This window comes from Carassius auratus, chromosome 2, assembly GCF_003368295.1.
Source record: "Carassius auratus strain Wakin chromosome 2, ASM336829v1, whole genome shotgun sequence".
Taxonomy (NCBI): domain Eukaryota; kingdom Metazoa; phylum Chordata; class Actinopteri; order Cypriniformes; family Cyprinidae; genus Carassius; species Carassius auratus.
In genome coordinates this window covers 16804824-16830504 of record NC_039244.1, presented here as the reverse complement: position 1 = coordinate 16830504, position 25681 = coordinate 16804824, and the positions used below count along the sequence as shown (strand labels likewise).

The 25681-nt window shown below is 37.3% G+C and overlaps 2 protein-coding genes and 1 pseudogene across 2 annotated transcripts in view; all 3 read right to left on the bottom strand.

Annotated features, from left to right (window-relative positions):
• Window positions 1-334: 334 nt before the first annotated feature.
• On the bottom strand, window positions 335-4101 carry LOC113040674 (transmembrane protein 236-like; annotated as a pseudogene).
• LOC113118089 (signal transducing adapter molecule 1-like) lies at window positions 3920-13547 on the bottom strand. The gene is made up of 14 exons (XM_026286993.1): window positions 13185-13547; window positions 10767-10851; window positions 10610-10685; window positions 10436-10531; window positions 10202-10348; window positions 9390-9480; window positions 9095-9293; window positions 8693-8787; window positions 8124-8212; window positions 7805-7892; window positions 7667-7721; window positions 7314-7467; window positions 6905-7026; window positions 3920-5570 (listed from the first exon to the last, which is right to left on the bottom strand). The coding sequence occupies exons 1-14, from the start codon at window positions 13222-13224 to the stop codon at window positions 5363-5365; spliced, it is 1545 nt and encodes a 514-aa protein (XP_026142778.1). The 5' UTR covers window positions 13225-13547; the 3' UTR covers window positions 3920-5362.
• A 632-nt stretch (window positions 13548-14179) lies between these two features.
• Window positions 14180-25681, bottom strand: part of LOC113118082 (collectin-12-like) — a 29246-nt gene continuing 17744 nt past the window's right edge. Inside the window, exons 3-10 of the mRNA XM_026286984.1 lie at window positions 23917-24039; window positions 21589-21675; window positions 20075-21118; window positions 19020-19511; window positions 17758-17894; window positions 17500-17609; window positions 14922-15064; window positions 14180-14819 (exon numbers count right to left, since the gene is read on the bottom strand). Coding sequence (XP_026142769.1) covers window positions 14800-14819; window positions 14922-15064; window positions 17500-17609; window positions 17758-17894; window positions 19020-19511; window positions 20075-21118; window positions 21589-21675; window positions 23917-24039 — 2156 coding nt within the window. The 3' untranslated portion in view covers window positions 14180-14799. The remainder of the gene's footprint in view (window positions 14820-14921; window positions 15065-17499; window positions 17610-17757; window positions 17895-19019; window positions 19512-20074; window positions 21119-21588; window positions 21676-23916; window positions 24040-25681) is intronic.

Genomic DNA, 25681 nt, shown 5'->3' with positions numbered 1-25681 from the left:
TATATTAAAATAGAAAAACAGTTATCATTTTTTGTAATAATAGGTCACAATATTACTTCTTTTACTGTAATTTTGCCTAAATAAATGCAGCCTTAGTGAGCATAAGAGACTTCTTTCAAAAGCATTATTTCCAAATTATTCCAAATGTTTGACTGGTATTATAACAATATATTTTTCAATAAATATGAATAGAATGACTAGAATTCAGATGTCTGTGTAGTGTTTTGGCCACCTGTAAAATAAAAATCAAGAAATATACACACTTTATTCTGAACCCCAAAATATATTTACAATATACAAAACTTAAATCTGTATGTGTTTCTTCTGCAGTTCTTCACACAATGCCCAATGTCATAAAGACAAAGTACACGAAAGATACTGCGATGAAAATGTTCTTTAGTATGTACAGCATGGGCGTAACAATCAAAAACAGCCACCAGGCATATACTCATCAACAGGAAGGGCAAATCTTGGGTGAGGACACTCCAGCAAAGGACTGTCTGGAGTTATAACAACACACTGGATGGACAGAAAAGCCAGTATGTCTATGGGAAACATCCACACTGAGTAATACACCAAATCAGTCAAGGCCACCCTCACCATTTGCACTGTGTCAAATCAGAACATGAAGGTAGCCACAAAGAGGTCAAAACGAACCTGAGAAAGAATGAGAGGTGTAGAATATGCTGTGCTGCTGGTGTGTGTGGTGCCTTCTTAATCTGAATCCCTCCAATGCCCCGATAGAGTCCCTTTCCTGACTGGTGACCTTGGAGACGCATCGCCGTCCCATCTGGACACTGATGTCACCTGCACTGAGTGAGTCAACACCGGACCGGCATCTCAAAATCCAACCCTAATCTGATTCCTTTTTTAAAAAGAAGAAAAAATAGAGCACAACTTAGACAGACATATAATTTAATTGGCAGAATTTATCAGATGTTATCTCTTACCCTGTCCCATCAGGCAAAGAGGGCACATTTTCTCCACTTTGTCCACACAAATGAGGGAGAACAAGACCAGAGAGACGGGGAGCTCAGCAAAGGGGTCATTCTTAACTTCAGCATCAACCTGAACCTGCACAAGCAGAAAAAGGCCAGAGGGTTGCTGAGAGAACAGTCATGGCCAAAAAGCCTTTTATCATCCTCAAGAGAAAATGGAGGTGAAAGACTGAAAATGGAAGCAGTTTTGGATGCATCACCAAAAGCAAACTGTTCATTTAAAACAGTCCAATGTGAAGATTCACATCTTCACCAGTCAAACAATTTGAGAACCTTTTTCAAAACTAACAATGAATTGACACTTATTCAGAAGACTACGGACCCTTGTGAGTACCTCAGAGAGGAAATTTCTGATGTCTTGAAAGTAAGATCACAAATGATCAGTATATGATGTACAGGTGCATCTCAAAAAATGTTAATATCACTGAAAAGTTCTTTCTTTGCACAAAAACTAAAATTAGTTTTTTATTCTGATGGTTGTGACTTACAGCATAGGAAAATTCAAAATTCAGTATCTCAAAAAACTTGAAACTTCAATTTTGAGCTTGATTAGTTTGATTAATTTTGAGTATAAATACTGGGTACCTCTTGGGCTAGTTGTAAAACATACAACCAAAATTATGGGTAATACTACTGACTTGACATTTGTCCACAAGACAATCATCAACACCCTCCACAAGGAAGTGAAGCCACAGAAGGTCATTGCTGAAGAGCTGGCTTTTCACAGAGTGCTGTATCAAAATATATCCATATATTCTCAAAAAGTGTGGTAGGGAAAGGGGCACAAGCAACAGGGATGACCAAAGTCTTTGGAAGATTGTCAGGAAAAGCCAACTTAAGAACTTGGGAGAGCTTCACAAGGAGTGGACTGAAGCCAAAGTCAGTGCATCAAGAGTCACCATGCTCAGACGTCTTCAGGAAAAGGGCTACAGCTGTCACATTTCTAGAACCAAACCACTCCTGAACCAGAAAAAAAGTCAGAAGCATTTCACCTGGGTAAGGAGAAAAAGAACTGGACTGTTGCTCAGTGGTCCAAAGTCCTCTTTTCAGATGAAAGTAAATGAAGTGTTTCATTTGAAAATCAAAGTTTGGATGAAGACTGGAGAGGCACAGAATCCAACGTCCATTGTGAAGTCAGTGATGATTTGGGGTGAGTTAATGTCTGCTGGTGTTGATCCATTGTGTTTTATCAAGTCCAAAGTCAATGCAGCCATCTACCAGGATATTTTGGAGCACTTTATGCTTCCATCTGCTGTTAAGCTTCATGGAGATGCTGATTTCCTTTTCCAGCAGGATTTTAGCACCTGCCCACAGTGCTAAAACCACTTCCAAGTGGTTTGATGACCATGCTATTACTTTACTGTGCTTAATTGGCCAGCCAACTCACCTGACCCGAACCTCACAGAGAATCTATGGGGTATTGTGAAGAGGAAGATACGTAACATCTGACAAACAATACAGAGGAGCTGAAGGCTGCTATCAAAGCAACATGGGCTCAGCAGTGCCACAGGCTGATCGCCTCCATACCACACTGCATTGAAGCAGTAATTCATACAATAGGAGCCCCAACCAAGTATTGAGTGAATAATTAAACCTGCTTTGGAGGTCTTGAACATTTCTGTTTTGTAAATCTTTTTTGATTGATGTTTGAGAAGATATTTAGATTTTTTGAGATACTGGATTTTTTATTTCCCTAAAAGTCATAACCATCATAATTAAAAAAAAAAAAAAAAAAAAAAATTATATATATATATATATATATATATATATATATATATATATATATATATATATATATATATAATTTTTTTTTTTTTAGTTTGTGTGCAATGAATCTAGAATATAAGAAAGTTTGCTTTTTTTGAATAAAATGACAAAAAAATAAAAAACTTTTCCATGATATTCAAATTTTCTAAAATGTTTTTTTTTTTTTTTTTTACATTCTGATGCTATTAAGAACCTCTTTTAAGTTCCAAATTATTCTTTAGATGTCACGGAACCCCCAATCAACTGATGCTTTAATGAACCCATTAAAATCAATATGTTGATCTTAAGAAGAAGGATTTTAATAATCATGAAATCCTCAGTCATGTGGTACTTTCTTAGTGAGATGGAATATTGCATTACCTTTGAGCTGGCCATGACGATAGCAAAGCATGGTAAAGTGCTGAGGATCACATATGTAACAGGTCTCCTGCAGAAGAAATAATGGTGTTTTCATTGTTGCACACGATTAGCATCACAAACAGTAAGAAATGTGTCAGTTCTTCTATCGTTATTCGTTTTAATGACTATTAAATGGTTACAGTCACAAGACGAGCAATTTCACTAATATGAAAATTGAAATTAGTATATTGAATAAGAGTTCATGGATCAACTACCCTTGTAAATCAGTGGCAGCACTGAAGACAGTTTAGCACTCACCAGTTGGTCACTTCGCTGCATCCTGAGGATGAAGTACACAGGAACCCACACAAACAGGTTTACAGACGCCACATAGGCCACCGAGGCAGTCACCAGCAGTCAATAGACAGTGGCACTAGACTTCACGAAACCAATGACAGAAGTGAAGCGATCTATTGCTTCAAACACAGGAATACACAAATATGCGAACTGAAGCAGCTCATAAAAGATGAGTCCGAGTCTTCCCAGATGGTATCACATGATCATTCAGAAATCAATCTAAATTTCTGATCTGATGCTCAAGAACCATTTATTTCTTTAATACGATAATACAAATATAATTATATCTAATGCAATTAACTTCAAGGAATGTTATAAACTGACTAGCTCAACAGGGTTCAAACCTGTAACTTTTCCACTACAAGAGCCTTAACCAGGAAGCCACCAACAATCCAACTAAAACACCTCGACCTGAGCCAAGAACACACTAGTGACACAGAAACATGAGACACAACATGTGCTGTACATTTGGCCTAGTTTTATTGTGAATACTAATAATTAAGATGATTAAAATAGTACATACAAACAACAGGGTACATAGAACTGATACACCAAAAACATTTTCCCTGTGGATAAGGTTGATGTAAGGAGTATTATCTCCGTGTGCAAATGCTAAGGTGTTACATTAGAACTGGCCCATGGTCCCAATTTCCCAAAATGTTCTCTATGAAATGTCAACAAATACTGTGATAATACTGGAGCTACTGGAGAGACAGAAATGTTGGGTACTGCCTTAGTTTAGAGTAGGAGATTCAAAAAATGAAGTCTGTTCTCTTTAGTGTCAGTCTCAGCCATTGGACTTAGGACTTCGAAAAATTAAAAGGTTAGTTCAATCATTCTACACGCTACAGATCATTTACACATGATCATTCATTCCCAGGGTATACAGTTAGTTTGAAAAAAATCCACTAAGTTATTTGTCGCTTATTTTTAAATAGTTATGGAAAAAAAGGGAAGGGTTCGAGTGCAGTGCTCAATGCCATTCAGAGCGGAGGAAACATAAATAAATGGACACATCTGTAACGTGGGTAATGAAAAGGGTCAATTAAAAGTGCATGATGTGGAGTAGCATTACTTAAACTTCCCATGTGCCCTTTCTACAGAAAAAGCAACTGCTTTGAACGTTACCCATTAAAGACTGAGCTCTCTTATATACACATCTGCACACAGGCAGAATATTACATCCTTCTATTAAAGTACTGTCAATTAAAACAGCAAAACAACAATCAAAATATAAATAAAATACACTAAAAGACATCTGATGTTCTTAACACTGAAAATTGAGCTTAAACAAATGGGGGTGGCTATCAAGAAAATGGTAATGTTTTGCTACATGTTTCTGGAGGAGAAGGAGAGTTAAGATGACTTCTGAGGGCCTGAACACTCTCTCTCTCTCACACACACACACACACACACACACACAAACACACACAACAAGTGTTGTGAAAGTGATGAGAAATTAAAATGATGTCGTAACCTCCCCCTCAGGACCTGTTGTGAAAAACACTGGAATATCAGAACCTACATTGATACGGAAATGTATGTACAACACAAGCATGCTTTCTTTGTGTGTTTTCCTGTAGGAAACATCCATGTTAATTATTACTTTAATGACACTGCTAAATAAACAATATAACATAGCGTTCCTCATCACCTTCAATAAAAATGTTCTCATAAAAGAAACCAAAAAAAGTATAAGATCAAACAGAACCGCTCTGTGAGAACACCAACAGTTAGTAGTCAACAATCGGCCCATCCTGTCCTGTCAGAAATAGTGTTTGTTTGTTTGTAGTGACTTAAAGAAACAGAGGAAAAGGCAATTTAGGAGATAACTTTGTGTCAGCTCAATGTTCTTTGTTCATGACCGTAAGTGTGCGTGTCTGTATGAGTCTCTAGGGGTCCTATAAGAGGGCTTTCTCAAAGTAAGGGGTCTGTTGGTTGTCTGCAGTAGCAGGGAGGCTCTGGGTGGAGGGCACGGTGTAGCCGGGGGTCTGGCTCATGGCCGATGGAGTGCAGGCTGGGTTCTGGTAGGACTGGACATCAGCTGGAGGCATGCTGCCAGGAGTCGGGCTGTAGACTGGAGGCTGGCCCATGTACATGTGGGCATCACTGAGAAAAATAAGAATTTTTTTTTTTTTATAATTCTACAAATATAATAACCATTATTATCACCCCATGGATTATAATAATGAATGCATTGACACAGCTTTTTTATATTACTGTACACTAGTGTTGCTTTTGTCAATGAAAATGAAGACTAAATATCATCGTCAACGAACCTTTACCAGGTGACGAAAAACAAGACGCAATGTAAATGCTGGTCACGTGACGATAACCATAATTAAATGTATAATGCAATGAAATGTCTTCGTTTTCATTGACCAAAATGAGACGAAACTAAATGTTTTAACGTTTTTACGTTCTTATTATTTAGCAGTATTTCTGTTTCCTGTGTCTCACTTCAGGGGCTGCATTAGATCGCACTGCGCAGACATAGGTGACTTCACTTCGGTTCAAGCCCCACTCATGGCATTATTTAGAAGACGATAACAAATAATGTTAAGTCTAACATAGAGATGTGTGTACTTCTAACATGTATGACTGGTAAAATAAATGTTGTCAATTAAAATCGGAGCATCTTCCGTGTCTGGAACGGGTGTATCCTGGAGTCTTCAAGGTAACAATAATACAATTGAAATGGGTTTGCCTAAAAGAGAATTTTGTCTATACCGTTAGGTACGTAGACTATATTCTATTGGTTAAATAGAACAGCATTACTAAACAGAGAATAAAACACAATTTTAATTGACTAAAACTAGACTAAAATGTCACCAGTTTTGGTTGGCTAACACTAGACGAAAATAGTGATGGATAATTCTGACTAAGTGCGACGACTTTTAGTTGACTGAAACTTGACTAGATCTAAACTAAATTTAAAACAGGCCACCTAAAACACCACTGCTGTACACGGAATAAGTGTTTTTATTATTAACAGCAAAAATGAATTACTACATATTTTTTTCTATTTATAAAAAATATTATTATGGCATCGATACGGTTTTATATTTATTTAATAATAACATCATCAATAATTACTATTTAATGAACTGATACAGCTTTTTTTTATGTAATCTAATTATCAAATATTTTATCTAACATACAAAATAATACATTTTATTATTATTATTACTGCATTGATACAGTTTTTTATTTTATAACAACATTAATAATGATCAAGGAATTTATATAACGTTTGTTATTGTTAATAACAATCATTTTATCATCAAAGTATTGATGCAACTTATTTTTGTTTATCTATTATTATGATTTATATCTTAAATGATCAACCTTATTATTTATGAATTAAACAAACAAATTGCTTAGAATAAATTATAATGTTTTTATTCATTCATTTATATAGCTTTTTGTTTTTTTGTGATTACCTGGGAGCCGGCTGTCCAGCCATTGAAGTTCCTGTTTGGTTCATTGCAGAGAGCTGCTCCATTGGAACGTTGTATCCCGGTTGTATTACATACTGCCCTCCAGTGGACTGGGCAGGGTACACCTGGAAATAAAATAGAATACCATTGCCCAAACAATCAACAACAAATAGACATCATAGTATTTACATTTATGCATTTAGCAGACGCTTTTATCCAAAGCGATTTACAGTGCATTCAGACATTATACATTTATTTATTTTTTTATCAGTATGTGTGATCCCTGGGATCTGAACCCATATCATTTTGCGTTTCTAATGTAATACTCTACCACTGAGCCACAGGAATAGCAACTCAAATCACACTAGCAAACTGACAACATAAACACTTTGATCACTTGACAGACTCTCACCTGTTGGGAAGCGTTTGGGGTCTGGTGCATGTAGTATTGCTGGCTCTGTATTTTGGCATACATAGCATATACTGGGTCTTCATTCATTAGCTTAGCATAGAGAGACAGCGCTTCCATGACCTTCACGTTCAGATCAGACAGCTCTGAGTGTTTTCTGAAAACAAACACAAACACAAAATATTTATTACATGTGAGATCTATGGGGAATGACGTGTGCATAAGTCTAATTGGATTACATTCACAAAAAAAAAAAAAAAAAAAAAATACCTGAGGTTTGTTCACAGGCTTTGCTAGACATATGGAAAGATGGATTTTGCATTAAATGTAGTTTTTAGATAGGACTTTTTAAGTACCTGTCAATGTCCTCCAACTTCTGATCAATGAGAGGACCCATCTGGTTGCAAGCAGCTAAGATGGAGAGGAGGAACAACTATGAATCAACAAATCAGTCTCCACAAACACAGAACCAACGGATTTGGTTTTAGACTCACCCTCCAGCTGCAGGAGTTCACAGGTGTCGGACTGGTCGTCTGTTGGGTCTGCACTCTGGATCATCTGAAGCAGCTGGTCCATTTTCTCCTGCAGAACATTGCAAACTCATTACAAACTAGACTGCATGAGAGCTGCTACAACTCATTTTAACACAGTTCTCCACTGAGAGCATCTGATGTCTTTGAAGGGAAACGGTGAATAGTGGATCATTTATTTCCCTGTGCAATTTCATGTGCTTTGTAGTAGTAAGGGGTGTGTATGAGGGAAATCAATCAAAGCAATACAGTGCCAAATACTGTGAGAAATACACAGCCTAACCTCATCAATGAAGACAGGCTCTGGCTCCGGTTCAATCGTCTCTACCTGGACGTCTTCACTGAACTGCACTGTCTTCTTCTCTGTTTTCACTAAAGAAGGAGAAATGTTAAAGATGACAATGTAATGTAATAAGTAGAGAACTGACATCTAAAAAATATATTGTTGTCACAATGCACACTGGGGCCAAAAAGAAAATAAATAATATATATTTTTTAGATGTTTTTTTTTTCTTTTTCTGAAAGTCTCTTATGCCCAACAAGGCTAATGATAATACAGTAAAAAGTAATATAGTGAAAAAATCTTTTTAAAATCTTTTTAATATATAAATCTATTGGAATATATTTTAAAGTGTAATTTATTCCTGTGATGGCAAAGCTGAACATTTTCATCAGTCATTACTCCATTCTTTAGTGTCACATGATTCTTCAGAAATCATTCCAGTGTGCTGATCTGCTGCTCAAGTAGCATTTCTTATAACCACGTTTAAAAAGAGTTGTGCTGCTAATGTATGCGTGTAAACCACTACAAACTGTTGGCTGGAAAAGAGTAGATGTGACCGCTTGACTTACTCATCTCAGGCTCTGCTGTCAGGTCTGCTGTCACAAAGTTGGAAGGAAAAAGCCCAACACCCTGATACGTCTCACCCTTCCACCAGTTAGGGTCACTGTGATAGAGAAGAGATACTTAAGCCACCTCCAACTACTTAAAAGAAGAAAAGAAACTCTTTGACTGTGTTTGGAATCATTCACTCAATCTCTGAATTCTTTCTAACCGCCTCTACTTTGAAACACTACTTCTGTTTTATATCTTTAGCTTAGCTACCAAAATGAGCTGAATTGATTAAACTGACCAAAGTGGAAAACAAGCCTTCCAAACAATAATTACCACAAAAAAAAAAAAAATGTGTAATGATTTTCATATGAAGGGAATGATTTCAAACACAGTCTGCGAGTAAACAGAACCAGATTAACCTGTCATCCAGGATGGTGATGATCTCGCCTGATTTAAAGGTGAGCTCATTGTCCTCGGCTGCCTCAAAGTCATAGATGGCCCTGACCTTTCTGCCTTCAGCCTTGTGAGATGTGAGGAGGCTGCTGGTGCTCGGGTAGAGGCCAGACAGAGAGACCTGAGGCTGCTGCTGCCGCTGCTCCTTCAGAGACAGTTCGATCGCTGAGAAAGAGAGAGAGAAACAGACAGAGAGAAAGATTACTTCTCTTTCTTCGATGTAATTCATCCCAGACTTCAGCATTATGGATTTGTGGCCACCTTTAGCGAGGTCTTCTTCTTCTTTCTTGTTTGTTGATGTTGCAGGGTCTTTAGCTACTAATGCAGGACTGGCTTTAGCTTGTTCTGCCGCCTGAACAAATACAAGTTTAACATCGCATTACTTAAATATTTCTAATCAATTTAAACTCATTTACACAAAGTCTGACATGACAAAATAACATATATATTCAACACTTAATAAATATCATACACTGTCTGCATACAATATAATGGAATAAAGGAAATAAAAAGAAAAAAGGAAAGGAAAAAAAGAATGTGAGAGTAAATAAGAATAACAGCAAAATACATTTCTAAATACAAAATTCTACAAAAACTTTTTGTAAAATTCATATGCTTACAAAGCATTTATTTAATAAAAAATACAGTAAAAACAGTAATATAAATTTCAAATGTTTTCTATTTAAACATATTTAACATTATTATTATTATTTTATTGTGTAGTTCATTCCTGTGATGACAAAGATACTTTCATGAGTAGAAAGTTCAAAAGAACAGCAACTATTTGAAATATGAATTTATACATTTTATAACATGATAAATGTCTACACTGTCACTTATGATCAATTTAATATATCTTTGCCAAATAAGTTTTAATTCGAAAAAAAAAAGTCTATATATACACATGTCTGTATATACACATTTAGATTTCCTTCATTGTTTAATTTCCTTTAATATAATGTTGTGAATATTTTATATGCTGAATACTGAGATTTGGCCCTTAAACTGAAACACATAATTCCCTACAAACTTCTTATATAAATACCAATGGTATTTCACAGCAGGGAGCTCACCTGAGAGCCCACGGCAGGGAAGATGACACCCTGTTCTCTGAGGTTCTTGATCATGGCCGAAATGAGGCTGAGCTGGGGGTCATTACGGAAATCCTCAGCCCACTCCACCATCAGAGCCTTCAGCTTCTCACACACTTTAGGATGACCCTTGAGAAGACAATAAGATATAACATCAGTCTTTTGCTGCTGGAATAAACAATTAAAGCATTTCCACAAACAAAAGGAAACACGCACCTTATTTAGTACATTGCTAACTTCACTAGCAAATTCCCTGGAGCAGACCTCTAAATGGAATATTTTTCCACAGTTTGACACACACGCACCTAGCAGCTATGGAAGAGAAAACACTCACTTTATTCTCAACAGCTCATTAAAGGCCTAGAAAGCATTAAGAAGCATTTGCCTTACCGTCAACGCTTGCATGGCAACATGCGGATCCTTGTGATTCACTCTCCTCATTATAGAGCGCAGACATTCTTTAGGCCTTCACAAGACAAGCAATAACATTTAACCTGTTAAACACCCATTCATCTAAAAGACACATCCCGCATGCTCGTTCACTAACCCAGTGCGAGACTGTCCGATCTTGTCACAAATGTCCAAAATGAGGCCCCAGTCCTCAGCTGTGTTCATCTCACTGGTCGCTTTCTCTGCAAAAGAATAGTAGATCAAAAATGTATGCCTCATAATGATAATGTTTCCTGTAATTTCCACAGATTCAACAGCATAACAATCATATGCAAATTGATGAATGCGTGTCTGGGAAAGACCACAGGCTCGGTTACGCCTCGTCACAGAAACCAGAATCAGAAATCAGCCAGTGCTTGAGAAGAAAAAAAAGATAGAAAAGAAGAAAAAAAATAAAGTTTCTGAAAGGGACACAAACAGCCCAGATATTAAAAATTTTAGGAGAACAAAAAAAAAAAAAAAAAAAAAAATCTAATATATTTGTACGATTTTTTAAATAAAAATGTCATGTCTTTTATGGTTATCAAGGCAGCATTTATCAAAATGACAGTAGAAATACACTAAAAAAAAAAAATGTTTATTTGGTGCTCAAACATTTCTTATTATGTTTAAAGTTGTGCTGTTTTTTGTGGAAATTGTGAAAAAAAAAAAAATATGGGTCCTTTTATGAAATATAGCACCATTTATTTGAAATCTAAATCTTTAGTTACATTATAGGTGTATCCATCAATGTAATACATGCTTGCAGAATAAATTAATAAAAAAAAAAAAAAAAAAAAAAAAATCTTACTGCCCCCAAAGCTTTTGAACAGTAGTACACACACCAGATATAAGAATATGCTTTTACATTACATTTAGGAATGTGGCTTTATATTACTCATATAACTGTATCATAGTATTGTGTTATGAATCACTATCTACAGCAACTTTTCTATTTTATGTCAATTTTATTTTATGATTAAAGCTGCGGTAGGGAACTTTTGACGCTCTAGCGGTTAATAAACAAAACTGCTTGCATCTTGCGGAAGAACATCGTAGCCGGAACTACTACTCTCTGTTTATGTCTATGAAGAATCACAAAGGTACTGGATTACTCCGCCACGGTACCCCCGAAGCAATCTAAAATAGTCCGAATATAAACATTTATTATAGTATTATAGTAGCACCCTAGTGATTCATGACAAGCTAAAAACGGATTGGAAAATGGATTCATGGTGTACTCGCTTATTATATAAATTTTTCTACATTTTAAACACAAACAAAGTTACGGACCGCAGCTCTGATTGGTTATTTTTTACCGGGAGCGATGGAGTTTCTGCAAATGGCAATAGGACCACTGGGAGGAGCCAGAGGAGATGATTTTTTTTCACAGATTATCTGTCTCATATTCTACTGTCAGGACATAAGTTCCCTACAGCACATTTAATAGCCATAACTGTTTAAAGTCCCATGAAAATGAATTCTGGCCTAGGCAGTAAATATTTCCTCTTAATAATAAAAAGCAATATCCCCGTTTACAGAAGATTAACCAGTGCCCTACATCTGTTGAGAGATTCTGTTAATCAATCTAGCAAGCTGTAAAAACAGAGGTTAACCAAAACAACAACACATTGGCTGTGTTCAGTGTCTATGATCGGTTACAGAAACAGCACAACATTTACAATAAACAAAATTAAGGACATGGAAAATTAGTCTTTGATATCCGACCAGGTCAAACAATGACATCTGAAGCTACTGTACATCACACCAGCAGTCACTACCAAAATCTGACAGGGATTTCATCTGCAATGTCTGACTCTGAACCGATTCAGATCAACTCATGTGTGCATGTGCATCCTAGCCTTTCAAAAGTGTGTGGATTTCTATTATAACCGCATATGGCTGGTTGCCATATTAAAGCCATTATCAGCAGGCGCATAATACAACAATAATATACACAATACGACACTGTAATCTTTATAATAGCCTATTATTATAATAGCCTACAGTAATACAGCTGGAACAACATCAGTAACGTTAGACAAAACTAAATATAAGAGGAGAAATTGGAAACATTTGCAGAGTCACTGTATGAAACGTTAGTTAGCTCTTCAGGTCGGAGATGAAGTAAACATTAAGAGCGAGACAGCTCAGATCCTCTGAAGTGAACTGCAAAGCGTCTGTTTTTACTCAGTAGTGCACTGTCAGCATCATACAAGTAGAAAAAAACGAGACCATTTGGCTCGCTACCCAACAGTCACCGCTTATTCAGCTACAAAATGGCTAGCCATCTGGCTAATAACGTTAAGCTGCCTTGCTGTAAAACTGTTGTCATTCACGATATAATAGTTAATAGTTTCTGGCTAAAACCACTGTTGGGAATTATGTAATCACTGGAATGCCATTGCAAAATTAGCACAAATACTTAGAGTGATATCGCAAAGAAACAAAAAGCCGGTGGGTTGCCTTGAACAACAATAGACACCGATGAGCTACCGTTAGCTCGCCTGCTAACTGCATGACATCTCAAACTTACCAACATCTTGATCAAAGGGATTCGACGTGAAGAGAGGCATGGCCGAGATATACACGCGACGAAATCTAAGCTCGATCCTCTTCGTCTCCCTGTCAGCACTTAGTTAAAAGTGAATTAATAAACATAATAAAATATATACTACACTCAGTTTTACTGATGGACCCCCTCCTCAGTCACTTTTTACTCGCAGCCTTATAGCGGTGCATTCTGGGTAACAGTTATTGCTGTTGTTTTTACCCAGTTAAACTGTCTGACTATACACAAAAACAGCTGGGCACATCCAAATAAAAACAGATGAGCGCGATGAAAACGAGATGTTTGTTACTCGACACAGGATTCTGTTAAAAGGATAGTGTAAATAATGACTTTTTGAAGGTTAGGGTAAATACAGCTGATGAATCATATGACTCAATCACATGGTAGACTGTCGCTGACTCAGCAGTCACGAGATGATATAAACATTCATTTTTATTTTTTTGTGTTATTGGAAGCTTAGTTATAAAACATTAGTTAAATCGGGACTTTTATGATTGGACAGACCAGGCTAGTTGTAAAGATGTATCTATAGTGTATTTCTAATATATTTCTAATATGTATTGCATTTCCTATATTTAAACTGACATTTATTACTGTGATGGCAAGCATCGTTTACTTTAGTCTTATGTGTCCTTCAGAAATAATTCTAATATGCTGATTTGTCAAGAAACTAGATTTTTTTTTCAATGTTGAAAAAAAAAAACATTCAAAATACATACTGTATACACAGACACACACACACACACATATATATATATATATATATATATATATATATATATATATATATATATATATATATATATATATATATATATATATATAAATGAATATAAACACAACGTGTATATAGATAGACGTTCTAAACAAATCAACTGAAACAGTTATTGCCTTAAAAGTAGGACATTCCTCAATAAAACCTTTTTTCAAAAGGATAATAAAAATGTCAACATAAAACATATTGAAAAATACCAACTATATTTTATTTCCGATAAAAAACATGGTCTTTGATGATGACTACATACATGTACATGTATTAAAATACACAACTATTTTATACATAGCTACTGCATAATCAAATATTTTGAAAAATTAAAAGCTTTAAAGATTTATTAATAAAATCACATCAGTGATGTCCAAGATGTAGGAGATAAAACTCTGGTGTGAACAACTTTTGGATTACAGTCATTAAAACCCATCAACATATTATTTGTAGCTTTACGGTTGGCTGTTAAAAGCTTTATTTTAATTAAAGCAGCTATGGTATTGCACTGGAGTAATGTGGCATCAGCTTTGTTAATGAAACCGGTGAAACAGGTATTTACAATCACATGATTACAATACATTACAGCTTTTTCTTAATCTAAACATTAACATGACTGGTTATCAGTGTATTGTATAGTTTGCAGTCTTGAATCATCTGTGATTGTCAATGACATTTGCTTTTGGGTCTGTCACACATGTGGATCTCCGGGCAAAGCGATCGTTCATGCTTTGTGAGAGGATACTGTGCCAGGAGTCTTCTGAACTGTCTCTGTGATTGTCTTGTCCAAAATTCTCTGTTCATTCACAACAGGTGCTATAAAACTGGAACTCTGACTGTGAATAATGGAGAAAGCACCTCAATAAATTATATGAACTTAACACTTCTCAACAAAAAGAAGGTAAAAATATATGCAAGAAACAAGAACTGTTACTTACATTCATTAGTTCGTTCACAAATGAAACCAATGCGTTCTGTGCAGAAAAAGTCATTCCAGCTGCCCTCGTGTATTAACCCTGCACAGTCCTCCCCAGCCTCGTGACCATGGCTCCAGTTATCAGGCTGTCCAGGCTTCCATTTCCTTTCAATTAAAATAAGACAAGACTAATGGGGAATGTTTCCTCACATTGCCATCTAGGGCTGTCACTTTTGTGAAAAAATCTTTTTCGATTTTTAAGACATAAGTGTTCATTGAATTGATTGTAAAATCGATTTTCCATGTCTAAAAAAAAAGGACATTGCCTTTTTCAACGTCAAATAACAGACGAACGTAAAGAGAGCACTGGAAACGCACAAGTCAGCAATATTTCTTATTTATTTGCATGAAGTTTAGTGCAGAATAACAAACAGCAACATTCTAGAAAAAATATATATGCTGAGGGGAAGGCTGCCATAACAAAAGAAAAAAAATCACTGCAGGCTTCAACCCGGCTGCATTTATGCATTATAAATTTACTGGACAGGAAAACAAGTCGATAAACATTTTCGGGGTCCAGAGCAGAGTGTTTTTTATTCACTATATGTCCAGCTGTTGAGAAGACGCGCTCCGACCGCACTGAGTTCCCAGGGACACTCAGGTACAACTGCGCCAGGTGGGGTGTATTACTGCCAATTTTCCAACACAAAAGCCGGTCGCTGTCAGCTTTCAGTGGTCCTTTGCATAACTCAGAATCTCCTGTAACTAGATGCGCGAATGAGGCGAATTCGTGTCTACCGTGCCACGAGACCTCTAGACGCGCATTGACATTGACTTAACATTGAAATCATTTGCGCCAGACGCTCTATTCGCGCTTGGTGTGAACGCAGCACAAGAGGTCGCTTTCGACGTCACTGGGTCTTATAGGCACGTAAAATTGCTGGTATTTTCTGTCTAGCTTTCGCAAGGCATACTGCACTTTCGGAATTCTTTATTTTCTTTTTCTGCTTGTTTGTGAGTTTTGTTACATCTATTTTTTTATTGTTTAATTATTTTAAAATGAATAGTGTTCATATTTGGTTAAAATCGATTCCCTATTTTGATTTGGGAAACTTTTTTGGTTGGTCCGATCGATTGTGCAATCGCTTTTCGAACTAAAAGTGACAGCCCTATTGCCATCTTCTCATTTTATTACTGAGGATCCTCAAAATAATGGGACAAATGTTAAACACACTGGATACACCATAGCCTGGTTTCACAGACAGGGTTTAGACTAAGCCAGTATTAGGCCATAGTTCAATTTAAGTAATTTTTTTAAACCTGCCTTAGAAAAAAACATTACTGATGTGCATCTTGAGACAAAACAAAGTCACTGATGTATTTTAAGATCAGTCAGTGTAAGTTTCTATTAGCTGAAACAGCTCAGACTTAAATTTTAGTTTGGGACTAGGCTTAAGCCTTGTCTGTGAAACTGAGGGATAATAAGGCCTTTTGCACTGCCGGAACCTTTTCATAGTACCAGAACTAATTGTGGAACTACCCTCTTTTGGGCGATTTTGCACCGCCGAAATTAGGTGCAATTTTATTACTAGGCTGCCTTTTTCAAGAACCAAATTAGCTCCAACTCTGGAGCAGGGTCTAACAAGCACAACTGGTACTATCCATGACGTAAGTAGACATTGATCGGCCAGACGCGTTCGTGGTAACGTGCCATGATTTAAAACAGTGTTTAACATGCTGTAAGCATTGTCAATTTATTTCGCAAGTATGGTGAACAGCGATAAATGTATGGACGCTGAAGTGCAGGCACTTGTAGCAAATGTAGCACTGCAAGTTGTTGTAGATTCTTAATCCTCCAAGTTCTTTCAGTCGCTTTACGTATACGTCTAAATTTCATGTCCATTATTGTGAAACCCGCGAGACACAACAAAAACACAGCTTTGAGCACAGCATCCTCCATCCTCCTGTTGTTAACGTTGTTCTTTGTTAATGTTGTTGAATGCAGCGAACAAATGACATCGCTGTCGTCCAGCTTACGTCATGGCTTAGTACACACTGTTGGTGCGAATGCCACCCTTTAAATGGTACTGTAAAATAGTTTGCGTAAATTAATCCCAGTACTTTAGTAATGTACATTTAGTTCTGGAACTAACGCGGCGTAAAATGCCCTAATGTAACCTATAGTGGGTATAGAATAGAATCACCCCCCCCCCCTTAAAATAATAACATTTTGTTTCTTTGCAGCCTGAAATAAAGACAGACTTCGTTTTTTTTGTTATATATATATATATATATATATAGCTGTGTTTACTCAGTGCAACGTATAACACCAAAGTGAAAGATATAACAGCAACAGGTCAGAAAAAAAAAAACTAGAATCATTCTACAGTTGGAAAAAGAATCACCCCCTTCTTAAAATGACTTGTAAACTCAATCAGGTGTAGCTAATCACCTGCTCAATGGAACACATTTCAGGCTGCAAGGCTACAAAATGTGATTATTTTAAATGGGGTGTTTATTTTCTATACCCACTGTATTATATACAAACTGGAGTATCAATAATAGAGTTCATGGGTATTTTATTTCGGTTATTTACTCACGTATAGTTGGGCAGGGTCCCGTCCACCCATCTCCAGATGTTTTCATCAATAATGTCAGTGAGACCCAGCCAGAAGTAGCCCTTTCCAGAAATCTGCCTCTTTATCCATAGCTGTGAAAGATAATAAAGTAGGCATTGTGGCAACGTATTTATAGACTAATGTTAGGTCTAAAACTCAAGAGTTCGAATGATGTAAGTTATTTTATCATAGCTAATTCTAAGACATATTACATATTCATGAGTAGTATTCAGGATTTACCTGCTCATCTTCATCATTGATTATCAGCATAGTTGAACTCTTGTTGCTGCATCTTTCCTTCGTCTCATTAAAGTCCAATTTCTCTGACGAGAAGAAGTAACATTTGTCTCTGAAGCTCTTCCACTGAGGTGGACACCCTTAGATAAAAAAGAAAGCATTACAAATATGATCGAATCTTAACTTAAAAGTAGCACTCACACAAAAGACTGGTTTTTATACAATTCAAGTCTTCAAGCTGTAAGGAAATTGGTATGAAGATGCAAAATATGCGCTATAATCTGTGAAATCATGTTTTTGTATTGTCCCTACATAATAGATTTTTAAAAAAAAGTAACACATCAGTTACATTTGAAAGTGAAAATGTGAAAGTGACATGACGTGTAGCCAAGTATGGTGTCTCATACTCTGAATATTGACAACTTTTACCAACTGTACGAACTGTTCTCAAAAATCACTTATTTGATATACAACAGCATATCCATATTACATAAAAAAATGATTTATTCTGTATAGACGGTTTCAACGGCATCAACATAAACAAACGTTAATGCGCGTGAGCGCTTTTGTGGACCTAACTTAACTTCCGGTAGACTCCAAATAGAATCAATAACAACAGTCAAGTCCCTCTAGAGTAGATATTTTTTGATAACAAACAAAATATGTTTGCTGCGTGGATCAGGCGGACTTAATGAAAATGCTAATTCATTATTTGCCAGCAGGAGATGTTTTAAAGCATAGACATAAAGCGCGAGAAATAGAGGTTTCCCCAGTAACAGCTGTAAACAAAGAAGAGCTGGTACGCTCATATGCTGCTTTATCAGGCATATAACATGCAAGTCCTCCTTCAGAAATACAGCGATATAAAAACAACTGTGCCTCGTTTTGATATTTAAACATAAATGTAAGGAATTATTATTATTATTAAACGTGCAGTACGTTACATAATGTTACTTTACTCGTGTTTATTTAACGAAGCCTTTTTGAAAATCGATCAGTTTTAAAATTGTGGCGAGTCTCCAAAAATAAATAAATGTATGGGAAACACATCCCGCAGCACATCCACCTGAACCCAACTTCAGTCTACTCATCACCTTTAACTGCGTTTGTAGAAGGCACTGCAGCCAGACCGATATAACACAGACCGGAAGTTAACTTAGGTCCAGGCGCGTGCGCCCGATGAAACCGTCTATACTCTAATATCTATAAATGGCCTGTATTAAGTATGTGTAAACAGTGACAGTGACTATGAGAAAAGCTAGTACCTGGTGTACTTGTAGGGGGTGGCGCTACCTGGCGGCTGACAAAGCCTTGTGGCTCTACCGGGGGCACAACTACTTGTGTTGTAAATCCTGGTAATCCAGGAGGTCCAGGTGGGCCAGGGGGCCCACGGGGTCCATCCAGTCCCGCAGGCCCAGTAGGCCCAGCTGGCCCTCTAAGTCCTTGCGGCCCTTGTGGCCCTTGAGGACCTGGCTGACCATCTCTTCCGGGCAGACCAGGTATACCAGGATCCCCTTTCTCTCCTGATGGCCCCGCCCTGCCCCCTGATCCTCGAGAACCCTTTGACCCAGTGCTTCCTCTTGATCCAGGTGGCCCTTTCATTCCTGGTACACCAGGAGGCCCTATCGGTCCCCTTTCTCCTTTAGGCCCAGCAACACCAGGTGCTCCTTTCTCACCATTTTCTCCTTTCTGGCCAGTTTTGCCAGGCAGCCCCTGGGACCCTTTGTCTCCCCGAGGACCTCTTGGACCAGGAGGACCTGAAATTATGTAACAAAATAATAAACTTTGACTAATTGTCCAAAAGCACAAAATGCTGGTAGTTCAAATGAGTTATTAGGTACATTCAGAGATTTGCATATGTGCAATGTGTTTACTTTTGTAAATTAAGACTTTTCAAGGAGATCACACATTGATTCAGTCAGAGATCAGCTGAGCCATGTTTTGATTGCAAATTATGCAAATTATGCATTTTAAAATATTCTAAATAATAATAAAAAAAACATAAAATAATCTTTCTAAACACTTATCATGTCTAATATTTTTTTCAAATTAATATATTATTTTATTAAGCTGCTATTATATAATTAAATTGAAACACTAAAATTACAAGCTGGAAATAAATAAAAATCAAAACCTAAATAATAACTGAAAACTGAAAATATACATATAAAAGCTAAACTAAAATAGTCTATAAATAATCCTAAAATAACACTACTTACTATAAATATGAATAAAAAATAGGAACGATTAAGTTGTGTATAACAAAACAGAATCTTTTGAAATAAGTGTCTGTATTTAAATCAATAGCCTGACATCTTACCCTGGAGGATAGTGAAATTGGTGATGAGCTGCGAGTGTTTGCTGTCGACCAGTTTCATTTCCTCCATGACTATGGAGAGGCTGCTGACTTCTTTGTCGAGCCTGGCGGCGAGTTCTTCCTGCTGGGTTTTGAGCTCTGTGTTGTCGGCTCTGGTTTCTGCCACACTGCCGTTCAGCCCCAGCAGCAGGTCCGAGTGCCGGGATAACGTCTCGGAGCAGCTGCGAAGACCACTCAGGTCCATGCTGATCACTCCAAGCAGCTGCGTAGTGAAGCTCACGTTCCCTGTTATGCGGTCCATTTCCTCCTCATTATGGTCAAGACGTGCCTCTAGTGCATCAAACTTCAGGGAGGTGGTATTGTCGTGGTCTCGCTGCTGGTCCATGAGCTCACGCAGGCTCTGGTCGTGGCTGTCGGCGATGGCCGAGGCGTTCTGCACCTGCTCTGAGATCAAGTTCAACTGAGAGTTCACATCCTCCAGAGCATCACTGTTAGAGCGAGTCAGCGCAGAATTGTTAGCAGCTAAGGCTTGAAGGTTCTGGACCTTCTCCTTCAGCCAGTCGGCATCCGCTTTGGTCTGCCTAGCCACCTGCTGAAGGCTCTGATAGTCATTCTTAAGCTTCTGGACAGCCTGGCTAGTGTCCTCCACCGACCTCTGGAGGGAGCTGATGAGGTTCCTCTGCTGGGTCTGGGTGAAGTTCAGAGTGGTGATGTTGTGAGTGTTTCGGCCCTGTTCGCTCGTCTGCACCTGAAGAGCCATCTGGAGCCGTGCTGTGTCCGTCTTTAGTGCGTCAATCAGGCCGCTGTATGAGTTTAAGGTGCGGTTTACTTTGCTAATGACATTGGCATTGCTCTCCAACAGCTCTCGCAATGACTGGTGTCCACTCTGCATGTCCTCGCCAGCTAGCCGTAGCTCACTGAGAATAGCTCTGTTGTTAGAAGCCTTCACAGCAACGTCGCTGAGCTGCTTCTGCAAGCTCTGAATTTCCAACTTGAATGAGAGCAGTTCACTGGTGGCATTCTCTGACTTCTCTCCCGTTTGATAATCTTCACATCAAAATTAGAAGTTTATTAAGTGAGAGAGAAAAAAATGATGAATATGAAGAGTGTTCATTATAAATATTTAATGATAACTTTTATTTAATGGCTCATATTTACTGTCTTGTAATCAATTAAAATGTTTTATTTTCCTTACACCTTGAATTCATATATATTATATAAAAACAGTATATTAATATATATTTATATTATTTATTCATTTATCAAAATCAATTTTTTTTGGAAAGTCATGTGAAATTCTACTACATTTATTAAAGAGTATAACAAAAAGGTCCAAAAATATGACTTTTCCAGATATAAACAATGAAGTTTTTAAATAAAGAAAGAAATAACTAAGATTATACTAAACTGCTTAAGGTTTTATTTTCAACATTTTCATTCTGTCATTAAAGATAATTAATAAAGTTAATAAAGTATTGAACTTTTTTCTTCTTTATGAAATTAGGGTCTGGACTTACCAAGTTTCTTGAGGTCCGTCTCTACAGCCATTATTTTCCCTCCATAATTCTCCATACCCTCCGTTACATTATCCATCTTTTGGACCACTGTGGGCACACATTATAAACACCAGTCAGACTTGTCTGTGTTTGTGTGGTCTAGTATGTAGTATACTATAAATCCTTACGTATTTCTATTACGTATTTCTATTTTTACAAAATCATGAGTTAAAAGGCTGCCTGGCATGTATCTCTGAGACACAATGAAATAAATTCCTTCGAAATGTTTGTTTTGAACTGTGTGGACTTGATTTCACATTTTTCACTTGTTCAGTGCACCGTGCACAAAAATACAACATACATTCCACACACACAGTCATGCAGGAAATGCATGACACTTAATTTCCTCTGGAATTTGGAATGGATCCTGAGGAGTCGCTATCAGAGCATCTCATGAACCTTTCTGGTGATTCCCAGCAGTCTTGCTGGCACCACTATAGCTATTCAAGGACAGATTTTGGTCTCATCCCTGATTTGTCTAATAATGAAACCCTAGGTTAACATGCCTAAAGGATAAAATGTTAATATATCCTGCCATTTATTTCCTTATACAATGTTGTTTTAGATTAGACCATTAGACTTAATTGTCTGGTTAATGTGCACCACTAGAGGGCACTTCCACTTTACATTCAGCTTGATTCTTTTGGTTAGTGGTATATGATTAAAATACCAACTGTCACAATTTTTTTTTTTTTTTGGAACTGTAAGATGATCTTTCAGGCTATCCTGACAAAGCCCACCTCCGGTTCCCAGTGAATATCTCACTGGCAATCAAACATGAATGAAAAAACTAAAGTCATCATCTTTGCTCTCCAGTGTTTTTGCTCTCACTGTTTTTTAACTCATGTTTCATTCAGACATGCAGCACTCTGCTATTTGCTGCCAGCAAACTCAAGCACATCAAAGATCTTGGGTGTTAGCATTCCTGACTGCGCTTGTGTAACCAAACAAAATAAATATATGCTGTAGGGGAAAAACAAAACACGGAGGTCCATTTCAAAGGCTTGTTGGTCATTTTCACACCGGGAGTCTGTCAGCGGGAGGTCAACACTGCCAGTCTCCTGCCCTCCCACTCTCCTTTCTTTCTTATTTTCCTGTAGAAGCCATGTTATTTTTGAATGGAGTTTAGTGGAATGGTTCTCTTAGCTGACAGAATGAGTGACTCAATCAATAAATATGCTCCAAAGACCATTGAGACACTCACTGGACTACATCTGAACATACAATTCAAAACTCTTGTCTATTTGATGTCACTGAGGAGACAGTTTAGAAGTGATACAGAATAAGCATAAAGTAACCAGATTCTTTCTCAGACTACTAACAAGGGAAACATTCAGAATGCCACAAAGTCCCTGTCAATCAACCTGTGGGTTTTGGGACAGCAAATTGCTGCTAAGGCATAAAATCTCCTCTGGAGCAGGTTTGCAGGGAGACTTGCTGCTTTACATGGTCTTGTCATCTGGTTGGGATTAAGGCTTTAGAGAACCAGAGGAGACATATGGACTCAATGGAGACGTGATCTGGACAATCGGATCACATTTATTTAAAGCTAAATGAGCAAGGAAACATTTTCAAGAGCAAATTTGAGTTGCTTTAAGATCTATATAATCCATCAATATAATATTGTTATCCCTTTTCTTCTCAATAAATATTTGATTGCAAAACAATTATACCTTGATCAATTAATGCACTTGAAAATCAAACCCATTAGCAGAGAAATGCTATATCACATATATGAATAAAGTTACTTAAAAAGTAAATTTCATTTGAAAACTATTAAAATACCTATAATTTACTGTGTCCTTCTGGAAGACAACAGCGTTTATTATCTTATCCTGGTTTTTGGCACCAAACAAAATAAACTGCGATGCTCCGTTTCACCGTGCTCATGGCTTTCCCAGCTAATACAGTAAACAGATTTCACTGTGATAGTCCAGTTGACAATATTTGGAAAACTGTCTTGTTTCTAAGGTACATATGGCTGCCTTATGTCAGGACAAATAAAAAAGAAAAGTGAGCCAAAGTTCAAAACTGAACAGCAGAAATTATGGTGAATGTTCATTTGTGGCACATTCTTGATACATTTTAGCTGGATAAGATATAAACCTAGTGAACCTAGATGTTTCTGGTCAAAACAGCAGACAGCAGGAATAGTCTGTAGATTTGCAGTCTTCATTAAAAAAAGCATACCAGGCTGAAAACACAAACAATGCAGAATTATGCATGTCACAAAAAATGAATGAGCGTGAGAGTGTGATCTTCAAAGACAGTATCAGGAGGACTTCCTACCTTTGTATCCAAGCACAGCCACAGCTATGGTCAGCAGTGCACAAAGTACATACAGAAGAGCAATCGCCACCCTCAGGGCCCAGTCGTTTTTACATTTAGTGCATTCACTTCCTTCCTGGATACCTGCGACAGAAAAGAACAGTGCATCCAAATATGAAAATGCTTTTCAGGATGATATAAATACATATACCTCATTCTTTAATAACTTGCTAGCTGACAGGAGAAATCATGGAAACTGGTTCCTTAAAGTGATATGGTTCCTTAAATTGGGCCCAAACAAAAACTATAAAAATTCATCAAAATATCTGCCTAAGTAAACAATGACAGAATTTCTGTGTGAATTTTTTTTTTTTTTTGACTTAGCATATTTACTTTTATTTGATATGGTCTTAATAATTAAGTTTCTTTTAATAATTATGCTGATAATAGATTAAACTGTCTAAGCTGAACTGTCCCAATTAACTAAAACATCTGAAACACCTTTAAGACAAAACAGAAACTAAGAAATAAACAACTATTTCAGCGATTTGATGCAGCTTACACCATCCGGGCTTGCTTTAAGCAGGAGACCATGTGTCATGTTTGTCTTGAATTAGTGATTTGTGTCAGTCTGGTTCAAATGACCATTTAGCGAGGGGATAAATGGTCAACCATAAATAGTGTCACACTAGTACGAATAGCAAGTCTGAATGGTACACAACAGACTATGACGTCACATTCGCCACATCCTGCATGTTCTAAGAGTAAAGTGGACCCCTGTTGGGTTTAGATTAAAGCTTAGCAAATAAACACGTCCACTATCTCCAGTAAAACTCCAGACATTCCTCAACGAGACTCACATCCTTGTTTGACTTATCAGCATATGGTCGGAGTGGCAGCTATGGCATCCAGGTCAAGCTAAAATGAAAGCCCCATGAGAGAGCCAGGGGGTGGGCAGGTCGCTGGGGTGCTTGTCCTTAAACCTAAACATCTGTGTAAACATCAAAAAAGGGCCCTCCGAGCTATGGCCCCGGATGTAAGGGGGTTTACACTGAGGGTTTGGTGAGGTGGTCTGTGCGGGGGAGATCAGGAGAGGGCTTAACCCACACCCGCCCACCATTAAACCAAACCTCACCATGTAAACAAGCAACATCACCACCTCTGGCTATGGGTCACTGGGGTGTGCAGAGGAGAGAGAGAGAGAGAAAAGAAGACAATAAACACATTACTTCTACATTGCTGTTGAGTGTTTATTGCTGGGTTTCTTTCACCTAATGAAAACTATCAACTAAAGATAGACAAATTGCTACTGACCTGCAGCACTGAAGCTACTGTAGATCAACCACACAGCTTTAAACCCTAACACCTTTAAGTAAATCAAACGCATATAGTGCAACCAGTGTCATCCCATTCCATACAAATGACTCTAATCAACTCGTTCTTTTAAGGGAATCAGAAAAGTAGAGTGCAACCAGTGTAGCTCGATACTGAAGTAACTAAAATGTCTGTGTAGACACATTTTTTGTATTTATAATCTTTAAATACAAATATTACCAGTTTTGGATTTACATTTGAAATTATACCATCAAACGTGACCATGGACCACAAAACCAGTCTTAAGAATACTCCATACAATTAGTGATGCTGTCTACACCATAGATATATACTGTATATACATATCTATGGTCTACACTGGATGCAGTGAGGCACAACACGACACAACAAATCCCAGACAGAAAACTGCTGCTGTGTTCTATTTACGACGTATTGACACTGCAAAGCTGAT

Coding starts and splice junctions, on each gene's coding strand:
- LOC113118089 (XM_026286993.1), bottom strand. CDS start 13,224: ATGCCTCTCTTCACGTCGAATCCCTTTGATCAAGATGTTG. Junction 9,294..9,389: donor AGAAGAAGACCTCGCTAAAG/GTGGCCACAAAT, acceptor TCTCTTTCTCAG/CGATCGAACTGTCTCTGAAG. Junction 7,468..7,666: donor AAGTTGGAGGACATTGACAG/GTACTTAAAAAG, acceptor GTTTGTTTTCAG/AAAACACTCAGAGCTGTCTG.